This window comes from Balaenoptera acutorostrata, chromosome 5 (genome assembly GCF_949987535.1).
Source record: "Balaenoptera acutorostrata chromosome 5, mBalAcu1.1, whole genome shotgun sequence".
Taxonomy (NCBI): domain Eukaryota; kingdom Metazoa; phylum Chordata; class Mammalia; order Artiodactyla; family Balaenopteridae; genus Balaenoptera; species Balaenoptera acutorostrata.
This window is the reverse complement of record NC_080068.1, coordinates 114,122,427-114,138,036: the sequence shown is the minus strand read 5'-3', so window position 1 is coordinate 114,138,036 and position 15,610 is coordinate 114,122,427. Positions and strand designations below refer to the sequence as shown.

Below are 15,610 nucleotides of genomic sequence, written 5' to 3'. Positions count from 1 at the left end.
CAATGGGCTGAAGAGCTGGAAAAAAAAATTAAATCCCAAACTTGACACAGCTCAAAAATAATGAGGCTAGTGTGTGACACCAATTCTTCATGTAATTTCAGATCCGACATTTTCATGGTCTGAGTACCCTTTTTCATTTCTAAAATATGACTTGTTCTCTTTCAAATATCCTGGAGCTCACTTGATAGCAGTCTTCCCAAAGTAAACTGCTGAATCAAAACAGATCCAAAAATCAGTTCACCTAATTTAGTGAACATGTGTGCTTGGATGGTTTTTTGTTCGTTTGAGAAGTTAAATTCCTTCCCTGTTTTTCACCCTTAGAAAACTTTGTCACTACTATTTAATCAAGAAAGCTTTATGCATTTGGATTACTTAGAATTTTTCTTATTCTTCTTTTCAATTCTTCTTTTCAATTCTCTAAGATTCTGGACTCCCTATGTATACCAGAAAGAAAAAGTCTTATGAGAAAAAAGAACAGTTCTTCAATGTTCAATACTGAAACTCTATTTCCCCCCCAAAACCTGCATGCCTGCAGTTTTCACTGAAGTAGTTTTTTATTGTGGCAAAACATACATAAACTTTGCCATTTCTAAGTGTACAAGGCTGCAGCATTAAGGACATTTGCATCGTTGTGCAACCATCACCACCATCCATGTCCAGCACTTTTATCTTCCCCAACGGAAAACTCTGTGCCTGTTAAACACTAACATTCCCCCTTCACTAGCCTCTTAATAGCGAGAAGGGCTTTCTGTTTCAGCAGAGAACAATGAGCTCATTTCAGTGAATTCCAGGGCTACAATCTACTAGAATAAGTAAGGGGAAGAGAGCCACCGACCTGCTTTGTGTGCCAAAATCTTTGAGTGACTACTGTTTGAATTATATTAAAACCTGCTGAGATTTTGTTTTGTTAAAACTTGGAAACATCTGCTCTGAGTCTAGGTCCTTGCTCAGTTGAGCTTGTCATTGTTTTTGAAACTCTGACTCAGCAGAGCTCCAGCTAACTCTCAGAAGAGAGGAGCACAGCCGTCTGTAACAAACCACACACACAGTGGGCTCTCCATCTCTTGGTGGCCATGCATGCCCTGGGGCTGCTAAATGCTCATGAACTTCTCCAGAGCTGCACACAGGGCTGCACTTAATAGCACGTGGGCAGAAGGCATAGTTCAGGAGGAATACTTAGGTATGGGATCACCAGGTCCTGCCTGCAGGCTGGCTCTTGACGGAAAATAGCTGAACCAAAGGTTAGAGAGACTGGTAAAGAACATGAGCCAGAGGAAACTAAGATATGTGACACGGCCGAAACGTTCATGAGTCAGAAGTCCCACTGCTTACACTTGGCCAAAATTCTTTCCATAATGCTAACAGGACCTTTGGCCAAGAAAGATTGGTTGGCCAACATTGCATCCACAGTCCCTATCTTTTGTTTGTATTTCTAGGTCACTCTGTAGCTTTTTTTTTTTTTTTTCTTTTTTCTTTTTTTTTTTTGGCTGCATTGGGTCTTCGTTGCTGCATGTGGGCTATCTCCAGTTGTGGTGAGCAGGGACTACTCTTTGTTGTGGAGCATGGGCTCTAGGCACATGGGCTTCAGTAGTTGTGGCACGCAGGCTCAGTAGTTGTGGCGCACGGGCTTAGTTGCTCCGTGGCATGTGGGAATCTTCCCGGACCAGGGCTCGAACCCGTGTACCCTGCATTGGCAGGTGGATTCTTAACCACTGCACCACCAGGGAAGTCCCCACTCTGTAGCTTTTGACAGGCCTGGAAGTGCCATCGTCTTGGTATAACTGGCTCATGACAAATTAAATGAGTTATTAAGTGGTTTTCCCCAGAGGAAAAATAATTCATAACTGCCAGAGTTGCATGACTGTTGCATCTCAGCTGCGACAGCAAAAGAACCATGAGAGATCTTGGGGAGCTCTTACCCCACCAGCTCCCTCTCACCCAAGGAAAACTACCCTTCTCTGGGTTGGTGGCCTGCTTGGGGACGGTAACCTTGATATGGCATTGGAATGCTACTTCTGAGAGGCTCAGGGCCATTACTGGAAGATCCTCATCTTTGTCACTCCATCTATCATCCTGCATATCTGTTCTGAGAAAAATTCTTATGTGTATCTAAATTAATTTCATTTTGAAGATCTCATGACATGTCCTTTGCCCCCACCTCCCCGTATTAAATGGAAACACCTAGTGTGTCTCAGATCAAGCCTGAGACCACCACCCCGACTCAGACAGGAAAAACACAAAGCTATGTTCAATTCCAGATTTGTAGCTTCTGTGTTAGCCCATTCTAATCTGGTCTGTGTTTCGTCCCCTACCACTCTTCCCACACTGAAATCGTTCTTTAGACAATAAAGTTTTAACATAAAAGTGGTGATAGAGTTAAAATTAAATCTAAAGAATTTAAAATTTAAAATGCTCATTACTTTAAGGCAAATAACTTTTATTATAATATGTTTGAATATTGTACAGGATTTATATTTATTGTAGTTAATACTTAAAGACTCATTAAAAAAAATCTCAATTACGAATGAATAAATTTGTTTTTAACGTACAATTCCTTGGACTTCTACCTTCTTTCCACTGGGAACAAAGGTAGGCTGGAATTACTGTGTCTACATTATAGTCCATAGAAGGAAGGGAGGCGCAGAGTAGTAATTACACAGAAATAGTGGATCTTTGACAAGCACACAAAGATAGCACAGTGTAACATAAGTAAGTAGACCCCAGGTCTCCTAACACTAGTTGTGTCCCTTAAGCATACAAGTGAGAGTTACCATCACCATCGATCGTTATTAGTCGGTCTGACATTTACAGGCTTAATATGTTAGGCATCTCATAATAGAGAAGAGGACTTCAAAGAAAATTTTATAAGAGGTTCAGAAATGCAGCAGCTGGAAATTTTCCTTTTCTGTTCTAAACAAATAAGAAATAATAATGTTGGGGTATTTTGTTTGTTTTTTGTTGTTGTTTTTCTTTTTCATATTCCCTAGGTAGCAGCTGACTTTATTTTTTATTGAAGAAGAGCTGATTTACAATCTTATGTTAGTTTCAGGTATACAGCAAAGCGATTCAGTTATTTTTTTTTTCAGATTTTTTTCCATTATAGGTTATTACAAGATATTGAATATAGTTCCCTGTGCTATACAGTAAATCTTTATTGTTTACCTAACTTATCCCTCGCCCTGCCCCCACTTTCCCCTTTGGTAACCATAAGTTTGTTTTATATGTCTGTGAGTCTGTTTTTGTTTTGTAAATGAACTCATTTGTATATATTTTAGATTCCACATGTGACAGCATATAATATTCGTCTTTGTCTGACTTCACTTAGTGTGGTATTCTTTAGGTCCATCCATGTTGTTGCAAATGGCAATATTTCATTCTTTTTTATGGCTGAGTAATATTCCATTGCATATATACACCACATCTTCTTTATCCATTTCATCTGTTGATGGACACTTGGGTTGCTTATAGTGCAGCTGTGGACACCGGGATGCCTGTATCTTTTTGAATTAGAGATTTTGTCTTTTCAGGATGTATGCCCAGGAGTGAAATTCCTGGGTCGTATGGTAGCTCTATTTTTACTTTTTCTTTTTAAAATATTTATTTATTTATTTATTCGGTTGCGCCGGGTCTTAGTTATGGCAGGCAGGCTCCTTAGTTGTGGCATGCAAACTCTTAGTTGTGGCATGCATGTGTGATCTAGTTCCCTGACCAGGGATCAAACCCGGGCCCCCTGCACTGGGAGCGTGGGGTCTTATCCACTGCGCCACCAGGGAAGTCTCTATTTTTACTTTTTTGAGGAACCTCCATATTGTTCTCCATAATGGCTATACCCATTTACATTCGCACCAACAGTGTAGGAGGGTTCCCTGATGATAGTCATTCTGATTGGTGTGAAGTGATACCTCATTGTAGTTTTGTTTTGCACTATAAGAAGTAATAATGTTTAACAGTTCACTAGGGAAATAAACTAATAGCTCCTGCTGAATGGAATAGGGCACCACCTGTATTATTCCAACCACAGCCATCAGAACCTTAAAAGTCTTTCCAAGATCCAGAATTATCTGACCTTCCTTTGTATGAGATGTTTTAGGGCATCCTTGAAGTATGAGGGATAAGACAAGGGTAAGTACTAAGTTCCCTTGTGCTTAATTAAATTTCAGAATAAGAAGAGGGACCACCTAGATCTCCTTGTTATACAAAAAGAAGTCAAGTTCGAGTTCACCAAAGGTCATGAAGGATATTGGTTTTTCCCATATCTGAAAACCACAGAGATAGGAAAGAGAATGAAGCATCTGCCTGCATAAATCCTGTTTCTGTCTCATATGGGACAGAAACAGGATTTATGCAGGCAGATGTTTTTTCTTTTTTGGACTCGTTAATGGAATCAGGTGTATTTGTTACTGTGCTTGCTCTTCATCCATTTTTACGTAAGTGTTCTAAAGTATATTTTTCAGAACACCTAGACTTTTAAGAGAATCACTGCAGATTAATAGCATCTACCTGCCTGAGCACCATTCTTGCTTCTATAATATGAATTCTCTACCTTAGAAACAGTGATCTTTTGGATAGTCAAAATAGCTCAGATGGGAGAGCATTAGACTGAAAAAACAGTGGCCTTTTTCTTCAAGGGGGATAATGTTAGTAAAATTTTGGATAGATCCTGGAAAGCTTTTTCAAAGTTAATTCCATAAAAATGTGTGTCATTCTCAGTTTTTTATCACCTGATTCATTGGTACCAAAATATTCCTATTATCCTCTTCAGTAAATACAGTAGAAGATAAATTTTTTTCTCCTTTCCTATTTTTGCCTTTTGTTTATTTAATTTTTTTTAATTTAATTTTTATTTTATATTAGTGTATAGTTGATTTACAATGTTGGGTTATTTTCAAGTGTACAGCAAAGTGATTCACTTATAAATATACATATAACCATTCTTTTTCAAGTTCTTTTCCCAAATAAGTTATTACAGAGTATTAAGTAGAGTTCCCTGTGCTATACAGTAGGTTCTTGTTGATTATTTATTTTATATATAGTAGTGTGTATCTGTTAATCTTAAACTCCTAATTTATCCCTCCCCCTGCCTTTTCCCTTTGGTAACCATAAGTTTGTTTTCGAAGTCTGTTTCTGTTTTGTAAATAAGTTCATTTGTATCATTTTAAGATTCCACATATAAGTGATACCATGTGATATTTGTCTTTCTCTGTCTGACTTACTTCACTTAATATGATAATCTCTAGGTCCATCCATGTTGCTGCAAATGGCATTATTTCATTCTTTTTTATGACTGAATAATATTCCATTGTATATATACATTGTATATATGTACCACATCTTCTTTATCCATTCCTCTGTCGATGGACATTTACGTTGCTTCCATGTCTTGGCTATAGTAGATAGTAATAGTGCTGCAATAAACATTGGGGTGCATGTATCTTTTCAAATTACGTTTTTTTCTGGATATATGCCCAGGAGTGGGATTGCTGGATCATATGGTAGTTCTATTTTTCATTTTTTAAGGAACCTCCGTACTGTTCTCCATGGTGGCTCTACCAATTTACATTCCCACCAACAGTGTAGGAGGGTTCCCTTTTCTCCATACCCCCTCCAGCATTTATTGTTTGTAGACTTTTTAAAAAATTGTATTGGAGTATAGTTGATTTACAATGTAGTATTAGTTTCAGGTGTACAGCAAAGTGAATCAGTTATACATATACATATTCCACTCTTTTTTTTTTTTTTTAGATTCTTTTCCCATATAGCCCATTACAGAGTATTGTGTAGAGCTCCCTGTGCTATACAGCAGGTCCTTATTAGTTATTTATTTTATATATAGTAGTATGTATATGTCAATCCCAATCTCAATTTATCTCTCCACCCTCTTATCCCCTGGTAACCATAAGTTTGTTTTCTACATCCGTGAATGTACTTCTGTTTTGTAAATAAGTTCCATATATACAATGGAAGATTACTCAGCCATAAAAAAGTACAACATAATGCCACTTGCAGCAACATGGATGGACCTAGAGATTGTCATACTGAGTGAAGTAAGTCAGACACAGAAAGACAAATATCATATGATATTCCTTACATGTAGAATCTTAAAAAAAAAGGTATTGTTTGTAGACTTTTTGATGATGGCCATTCTGATCAGTGTGAGATCATACCTCATTGTAGTTTTGACTTGCATTTCTCTAATACTTATAGTGATGTTGAGCATTTTTTCATGTGCTTTTTGGCCATCTGTATGTCTTCTTTGGAGAAATGTCTATTTACACCTACTGCCCATTTTTTGATTGGGTTGTTATTTCGATATTGAGCTGCATGAGCTGTTTGTATATTTTGGAGATTAATCCCTGTCGATCACTTCATTTGCAAATATTTCCTCCCATTCTGTGGGTTGTCTTTTCATTTTGTTTGTGGTTCCCTTTGCTTTGCAAAAGCTTTTAAGTTTAATTAGGTCCTATTTGTTTATTTTTGTTTTTATTTCCATTACTCTAGGAGGTGGATCAGAAAAGATCTTGCTGTGATTTATGTCAAAGAGTGTTCTGCCTATGTTTTCCTCTAAGAGTTTTATAGTATCCAGTCTTATATTTAGGTCTTTAATCCATTTTGAGTTTATTTTTGTGTATGGTGTTAAAGAATGTTCTAGTGTCATTCTTTTACATGTAGCTGTCCAGTTTTCCCAGCACCACTTACTGAAGAGACTGTCTCTTCCCCATTGTATATTCTTGCATTGTTTGTCATAGATTAATTTACCATAGGTGCGTGGGTTTATTTCTGGGCTTTCTATCCTGTTCCATTGATTTTTTGTGCCAGTACCATACTGTTTTGATGACTGTAGCCTTGTAGTATAGTCTGAAGTCAGGGAGCCTGATTCCTCCAGCTTCGTTTTTCTTTCTCAGGATTGCTTTGGCTATTTGGGGTCTTTTGTGTCTCCATATAAATTTTAAGATTTTTTGTTCTAGGTCTATGAAAAATGCCATTGGTAATTTAATAGGAATTGCATTGAATCTGTAGATTGCATTCAATAGTATAGTCATTTTGACAATATTCATTCTTCCAATCCAAGAACATGGTATATCTTTCCATCTGTTTGTGTCATCTTCAATTTCTTTCATCAGCATCTTATAGTTTTTGTAGTACAGGTCTTTTGCCTCCTTAGGTAAGTTTATTCCTAGGTATTTTATTCTCTTTGATGCGATGGTAAATGGGATTGTTTCCTGTATTACTCTTTCTGATCTTTTGTTGTTAGTGTATACAAATGCAACAAATTTCTGTGTATTAATTTTGTAACCTGCAACTTTACCAAATTCACTGATTAGCTCTAGTAGTTTTCTGGTAGCATCTTTAGGATTTTCTATGTATAGTATCATGTCATCTGCGAACAGTGACAGTTTTACTTCTCCTTTTCCAATTTGTATTCCTTTTATTTTTTTCCCTCTGGTTGCCGTGGCTAGGATTCCCAAAACTATGTTGAATAAAAGTGGTGAGAATGAACATTCTTGTCCTGTTCCTGCCCTTAGAGGAAATGATTTCAGCTTTTCACCATTGAGTATGATATTAGCTGTGCGTTTGTCATATATGACTTTTATTATGTTGAGGTGTATTCCCTCTATGCCCACATTCTGGAGAGTTTATCATAAATGGGTGTTGAACTTTGTCAAAAGCTTTTTCTATTGAGATGATCATCTGGTTTTTATTCTTCAATTTATTAATGTGGTGTATCACAATGATAGATTTGCAAATATTGAAAAATCCTTGCATCCTTGGGATAAATCCCACTTGATCATGGTGTGTATCATCCTTTTAATGTATCATTGGATTTGGTTTGCTAGTATTTTGTTGAGGATTTTTCTGTCTATGTTCATCATTGATATTGACCTGTAATTTGTGTGTGTGTGTGTGTGTGCTATCTTTGTCTGGTTTTTGGTATCAGGGTGATGGTGGCCTCATAGAATGAGTTTGGGAGTGTTCCTTTCTCTGCAATTTTTTTGGAATAGTTTCAGAAGAATAGGTGTTAACTCTTCTTTAAATGTTTGATAGAAGTCACCTGTAAAGCCATCTGGGCCTGAACTTTTGTTTGCTGGAAGATTTTAATCACAGTTTCAATTTCATTACTTGTGATTGGTCTGTTCATATTTTCTATTTCTTCCTGGTTCAGTCTTGGAAGTTTGTACCTTTCTAAGAATTTGTCCATTTCTTCTAGGTTATCCATTTTATTGGCATATCGTTGCTCGTAATAGCCTCTTATGATCCTATGTATTTCTGTGTTGTGAATTGTAACTTCTTTTTTATTTCTAATTTTATTGATTTGAGCCCTCTCCCTTTTTTTCCTTGATGAGTTTGGCAAAAGGTTTATCAATTTTGTTTATCTTTTCAAAGAGTCAGCTTCTAGTTTCATCGATCTTTTCTATTGTTTTCTGCATCTCTATTTCATTTATTTCTGCTCTGATCTTTATTATTTATTTCCTTCTATTAACTTTGGGTTTTGTTTGTTCTTCCTTCTCTAATTGCTATAGGTGTAAGGTTAGGTTGTTTATTTGAGATTTTTTCTTGTTTCCTCAGGTAAGCTTGTATCGCTATAAACTTCCCTCTTAGTACTGCTTTTGCTGCATCCCATAGGTTTTGGATCATCGAGTTTTTGCTTTCAGTTGTCTCTAGGAATTTTTTTATTTCCTCTTTGATTTCTTCAGCAATCCCTTGGTTGTTTAGTAACATTGTTTAACCTCCACATTTTTGTGTTTCTTACAGTTTTTTTCTCTTGTAATTGATTTCTAATCTCATAGCATTGTGGTCAGAAAAGATGCTTGATATGATTTCAGTTTTCTTAAATTTACTGAGGCTTGCTTTGTGGCCCAGCATGTATATGCCCTGAAGAATGTTCCATGTGCACTTGAGAAGAATGTGTAGTCTGCTGCTTTTAGATGGAATGCTCTATAAATATCAATTAAGTCCATCTGGTCTAATGTGTTATTTAAGGCCTGTGTTTCCTTATTGATTTTTCTCTGGATGATCTGTCCATTGATGTAAGTGGGGTGTTAAAGTCCCCCACTATTATTGTGTTATTGTCAATTTCTCCTTTTATGGCTGTTAGCATTTGCCTTATATATTGAGGTGCTCCTATGGTGGGTGCATATATATTTACAATTGTTATATCTTCTTCTTGGATTGATCCCTTGATCATTATGTAGTGTCCTTCTTTGCCTCTTTTAACGGTCTTTATTTTAAAGTCTATTTTGTCTGATATGAGTATTGCTACTCCAACTTTCTTTTGATTTCCATTTGCATGGAAAAACCTTTTTCCATCCTCTAACTTTCAGTCTGTATGTGTCCCTAAATCTGAAGTGGGTCTCTTATAGACAGCATATATACGGGTCTTATTTTTGTATCCATTCAGCCAGTCTATGTCTTTTGGTTGGAGCATTTAATCCATTTACATTTTAAGGTAGTTATCAATATTATGTTCTTATTGCCATCTTGTCAATTGTTTTGGATTTGTTTTTGTAGGTCTTTATTCTTCCCTTCATTTTTTTGTTCCCTTCTTGTGATTTGATGACTATCTTTAGAGTTGTATTTGGATTGCTTTTTCTTTTGTGTGTGTTTATCTATTGCTGATTTTTGGTTTGCAGTTACTATGAGGTTTTGATATAGCTGTCTATATATAGACAAGATTGAAATTAAGAGACCAGCAACTTAAAACAAATGTATTTCCAATATCCTGTATTTGTACTCTCCTCTCCTCTTCTCATGATTACTCATTTTGACATCTTATTTGTGTGTGGATGATTTCCTACTTTACTGTGTGTTTGCCTTTACCAGCAAGCTTTCCCATTTATAATTTTCCTGTTTCTAGTTGTTGCCTTTTCTTTTCTGCCTAGAGAATTTCCTTTAGCATTTGTTGTAAAGCTGGTTTGGTGGTGTGGAATTCTCTTAGCTTTTGCTTGTCTGTAAAGCTTTTGATTTTTCCGTCAAATGTGAATGAGAGCCTTGCTGGGTAGAGTATTCTTGGTTGTAGTTTTTTTCCCTTTCATCACTAAATATATCATGCCACTCCCTTCTGGCCTGCAGAGTTTCTGTTGAAAGATCAGCTGATAACCTTGTGGGGATTCCCTTGTATGTTATTTGTTGCTTTTCCTTTGTTGCTTTTAATATTTTTTCTTTGTCATTAATTTTTGTCAGTTTGATTAGTATGTGTCTCAGCGTGTTCCTCCTTGGGATTATCTTGTATGGGACTCTCTGCAGTTCCTGGACTTGAGTGTTTCCTTTCCTACATTAGGGAAGTTTTAGGCTATAATCTCTTCAAATAATTTCTCAGGCCCCTTCTCCCTCTCTTCTCCTTCTGGGACCCCTATAATGCGAATGTTGGTGCATTTAATGTTGTCCCAGAGGTCTCCTAGACTGTCCTCATTTCTTTTCATTCTTCTTTCTTTATTCTGTTCCACAGCAGCGATTTCCACCAATCTGTGTTGCACCTCACTTATTCTTCTGCCTCATTTATTCTGCTAGTGATTCCTTCTAGTGTATTTTTCCTTTCAGTTATTATATTGTTCATCTCTGTTTGTTTGTTCTTTAAAGCTTCCAGCTCTTTATTAAACATTTTTTGTATCCTCTCAGTCTATGCCTCCATTGTTTTTCCAAGATCTTGGATCATCTTTACTATCATTACTCTGAATTCTTTTTTGGGTAGATTGTCTATCTCCATTTCACTTAGTTCTTCTGTGTTTTACCTTGTTCCTTCATCTGGAACATATTTCGCTGCCATCTCATTTTGCCTAACATTTTGTGTTTGTGGTCCATTCCTCAGGCTACAAGACTGTAATTCTTGGTTCTGGTGTCTGCTCCCTGGTGGGTGAGGTTGGTCCAGGGACTTGTGTAGGCTTCCTGGTGGGAGGGACTGGTGCATGCCCACTGGTGGGTAGAGCTGGGTCTTGTCCCTGTTGTGGACAGGGCCATGTCAAGGTGTGTGTTTAGAGGTGGCTGTGAGCTCAGTACAACTTTAGGCACCCTGTCTGCTGATGGGTGGGGCCAGGTCTTGGTGCCAAAATGGCGACCTCTGGGAAAGCTCATGCCAATGAGTGTTCTCTGGGGTGTCTGCCATCAGTGTCCTTGCCCCCATAGTGACCACAGCCTTGCCCCCGCAGGAGACTCTCCAAGACCAGCAGGTAGGTTTGTCTCAGGGTCATATGAAATCAGTGCATTGCCTTGGGTCCCAGTGCAGGTGAAATCTTGTGTGCACCCTCCAAGAATGGAGTCTCTGTTTCCCCCAGTCCTGTGGAGCTCCTGCACTCAAGCCCTGCTGGCCTTCAAAGCCAAATGCTCTGGTGGCTCATTCTCCTGATGCCAGACCCCCAGGCTGGGGAGTCTGATGTGGGGCTCAGAACTCTCCCTTCTGTGGGAGAACCTCTGCAATATACTTTTGCAGTCTGTGGGTCGCCCACCCAGCGGTTGTGGGATTAAATTATATTGCAGAAGCGCACCTCCTACCGTCTCATTGTGGCTTCTTCTTTGTCTTTGGGTGAAGAATATCTTCTTTGGTAGGTTCAAGTCTTTTTCGTCGATGGTTGTTCAGCAGTTAGTTGTGATTTTGGTGTTTTTGTGAGAGGAGGTGCGCTCAAGTCCTTCCTCTCCGCCATCTTGTCTCTCATCCCAGAATAGCCTTTTGTTTAAATTTTACTTTTCTAACTTCCATATGTCAAGGCTTCACATTTTATTGGGAGCTTACAAAGATATGTTTTTAAAGAGTACCTTTGTCATGTACCAAAGAAAAGTGTCTTTACTACTCCAGAGAGGCCTAAGAACATTTTGCTGGGCACTTGAATTCTAATTTGTTTCTCTTGATTAATAAATATCACTTGACTCTTCCAGGTGATATTTCCTAAAATGCATAGCTGAGTTGGAAATGGACGACACGGTTACTAGTGTCCCTTCCAAATTAATATGATTTTGTGCAAAACACCTTTCTGAAAGTAACATTTATTGAGTGCTTACCATGTGCCAAGAGGGCATGTTGAGTATCCTATTTAATCCTCAGATAATTTCAAGCTATTATCATCCCCATTTTACAGATGACGAAATGGGAATATAGTGAGGATAAATAACTTGCCCAGGGTCACTGAGCTAGTAAATATCAGTCCAGGATTCTAACCCAGTCCATCTCATTCTGAAGTACCAGTTCAAGACATCTACCTTCTTGCAGCGATATAGATTATGATTATGTTATGGTCAAGGGGCTCATGTCCATTTTTTTCTTTGTCTTTCAGGAGATACAATATTCATCATTCTGAGGAAGCAGAAGCTGATCTTCCTGCACTGGTACCACCACATCACTGTGCTCCTGTACTCCTGGTACTCCTACAAGGACATGGTTGCCGGGGGTGGTTGGTTCATGACTATGAACTATGGCGTGCACTCCGTGATGTACTCTTACTATGCCTTGCGAGCAGCGGGTTTCCGAGTCTCCCGGAAGTTTGCCATGTTCATCACCTTGTCCCAGATCACTCAGATGCTGATGGGCTGTGTCGTTAACTACCTGGTCTTCCACTGGATGCAGCATGACCAGTGTCACTCTCACTTTCAGAACATCTTCTGGTCCTCACTCATGTACCTCAGCTATCTTGTGCTCTTCTGCCACTTCTTCTTTGAGGCCTACATTGGCAAGATGAGGAAAACAATGAAGGCTGACTAGTGTCGGAACTGAGGAGGAAGCCATAGCTCAGGGTCATCAAGAAAAATAATAGACAAAAGAAAATGGCACAAGGAATCACATATGGTGCAGCTAAAACAAAACAAGACATGAGAAAACACACAACCCAAAGCAGCTTAGGGATAATTAGGTTGAGTTAACCCAGTAAGTTTATGATCCTTTTTGGGTGAGGACTCACTGAGTACACCTTCATCTCAAAGGACTGCTGCTGGAAGACCCCATTCCCTCTTTATCTGTCAACTCTAGGACAAATGAGAACAAAAGTGGGCCAGAGGCAGAGAGAGAGAGAAAGAGAAGGCAAACAAAAGCTATTAACAGTATATGAAAAAAAAAATGTATTTACTAAGTGTTATATTTCTCTAAGGATCAAAGAAGTTTACTTAAAAAACTGTGCAAACCCATACACACAATCCTTTCTAATCTTTTTTGACAGTAAACTGGAGCCAACAGAAAAGATAAAAATGGGAGAGACACAGGGTGTATATCTAGAACAATAATGCTTTTGCAAAAATGAAAGCCTTTTTAAGAAAGGTTGGCAGTTGTAGCCCCCATGAGAAAAGATGTCTTAATCACCTCCTGAGAAAATGGATATAAACAACTATATTTCAACTAAGAGAAAGGCTTGTTTCCCTTCATCGCACAGCCTCAGTCTAGTGAGTGAGTTTGCCAAAACCAAATGGGGCACAATATTTTTCCAGGGTTTTTCCTGGGAGGAAGGAAATAATGCAGCCCACTTCCTAAAAGGGCAGCCCCATCTCAGAGCATTTCTGATAGTTTAATTTCTACCCCTAAATGAGGTAGGAAGCATTATCCTTTGTTCTGTTGCCTCAGGCTTTCAAACAGAGGAGTAAATACAGAATAAAAAAGATACAACTCAATCAAATGATTTGAAAAATCAACTCTCTACTACCTGTAAAAAGGTGCAGCACTGTACCGTTCTTGAGCTGGGAAAGAGAAAAAGACAGTGGGAAAGGAGTGAGCCGAAGATCAATATAATAGACAATAAGTATACCCCTCCCTCGGTGACTTCACACATATTCATAACTTTCAAATGAAACCCTGTGGTACAGTCCATATTTTCTATATTTTTGTGAGTTTCAAACAACCTGCAGGGCTCTTCTTGATCTTGGGTAAACACTGTGTTTCTGCATCATCTGCATTTGCTCCCAAAGGCAATGCAGAGGTGTTTAAAGTGCCCTCTGCTGGTCGAGTGGAGATACTTTGACAAACACACTTCATGGCAAGTTTGGCTGGAACAGTTGACAACAAAGGGCCCCTTATAGACTTATTCTTCAAATTTTAAATGATATAAAATACTCACCATATTTTTGGCCAAATCAGAAGACATTCTTCCTGCTTCAAGTCAGCTTCAGAAATTTTTTTAAAAGGGACTTTTGCTCTGGAACTCAGAAAATCAATTTATTAAGAGCCATATTCTTAAAAAAAAAAAAAAGCTTGATAATATAATATCTGTAATATTTCAGTCCTTTTCAAGCCAAATAAATGTGTAAACATTCCTAGTATTTCAAAGAAGCAATTATGTCAAGTTGTTCAATGTGATATAATAGTATTCTCATTGGCTAAGTAGCTTAATGATTAGACAAACTAGATGAAAAAATTAGGGGCCACTACACTGCATAGATTAGACATGCATAACCACACGTATAGGCACACAGATGAGGGGTCCACCGAACTTCAAAGCCCAAATGAATAGAAACACATTTTCTGGCTAGCAGAAAAAAAAGCTGTTGTTTATCTTTCTTGCTTTATTTGAGAGTGTACAGAAAAGGGATTTTTCAAATTATTTTTATATTATTTTAGCTTTAATTGTGCTGTCATTCATGAAACAGAGCTGCTCTGCTTCTCTGTCAGAGATGACAAGGGCTTTCTCAGCATCTCGTTTATGTGTGGAATTGAAAAGAATAAAGTTTTATTCCATTCTGTGTGAATGGTCTGAACCATGAACAAAGAATCCGTGCAAACCAAGTCATGACTGATGGGGTGGAAGGCGGGGGTGGGGTATGCAGGGGAGCGAAGCTGTTACACCTGTGTTAAATTATTGTGAACAGTCTATGATGTCTTGACGTTGGTTCATAGATGAATTGATGGAGGAATGTATTATTTTTAGGGCAAAAACTGACATAAGCTGAAAAGATAAGGATCTATTAGTTATAGCAGGACCTAAGATGCAAATAATGTTATTTTGAGCTTTGAAAATACATGATACTGTGCAATAAGCTTTTTTTTTTTATAACAGAAAAAAAGCAGAGTAATTAAAATGAGGAAAAGGCCAAATAACAGTTGACTTAAGCTCTAACTGGCCCTTCAGTTAAACTCAACTCTGGTTGATTTAATTTAATTATTTAATCCATTGATTTATCAGTGATCATTTAATGCAGGTTAGAATAAGGAAATGAGCATAGACCTTAAATAGACCCTAAATGATGCTTCCAAAGCACTTTCATCTTGATACAGGTTCATACTTGTGTTCACTTGTGAGATAATTTAGAATTTTTGTTTACAGATTGAATGTCTAATAAATAGTTTTAAAATTAGGTAAATATATCTAAAGGCATTTCCGATGATTATCATGGGAGGGAAAAAGAAAACACCTGTAAAAAAAAAAATCTAAATTCTGGTATTACAGGTTCAGTATAATGTTTTTAACATCTCAGCTTAACTGCTTCATTATATCAAGATACGAGGCTGGACCACTAGCCCATGGCAAATCTGAAGCCTGAGAACTGACTGCCACATAGATAATCCTGCTGTCAGTTAACATTCCAGAAAAACTTGGGCAGGCAAGTTTTTATAGCTGCCCCACTATGCTGCAATAGATTATCTTTCTATTGAAGATTTTCCACTGCATTCCAATTGCAGTTTGGTGAAAACATTCCTGGATTTAAA

The 15,610-nt window shown here is 37.8% G+C and overlaps 1 protein-coding gene across 3 annotated transcripts in view; it reads left to right on the top strand.

Moving 5' to 3' along the window:
- The window catches only part of ELOVL6 (ELOVL fatty acid elongase 6), a 135,437-nt gene extending 120,791 nt beyond the window's left edge, over positions 1-14,646 (top strand). For all 3 annotated transcript variants that reach the window (XM_007191039.3, XM_007191040.3, XM_007191038.3), the window contains exon 5: positions 12,261-14,646. In XM_007191039.3, the coding sequence (XP_007191101.1) occupies positions 12,261-12,685 (425 nt within the window). In that variant the 3' untranslated portion in view covers positions 12,686-14,646. The remainder of the gene's footprint in view (positions 1-12,260) is intronic.
- The last annotated feature ends 964 nt before the right edge of the window (positions 14,647-15,610 follow it).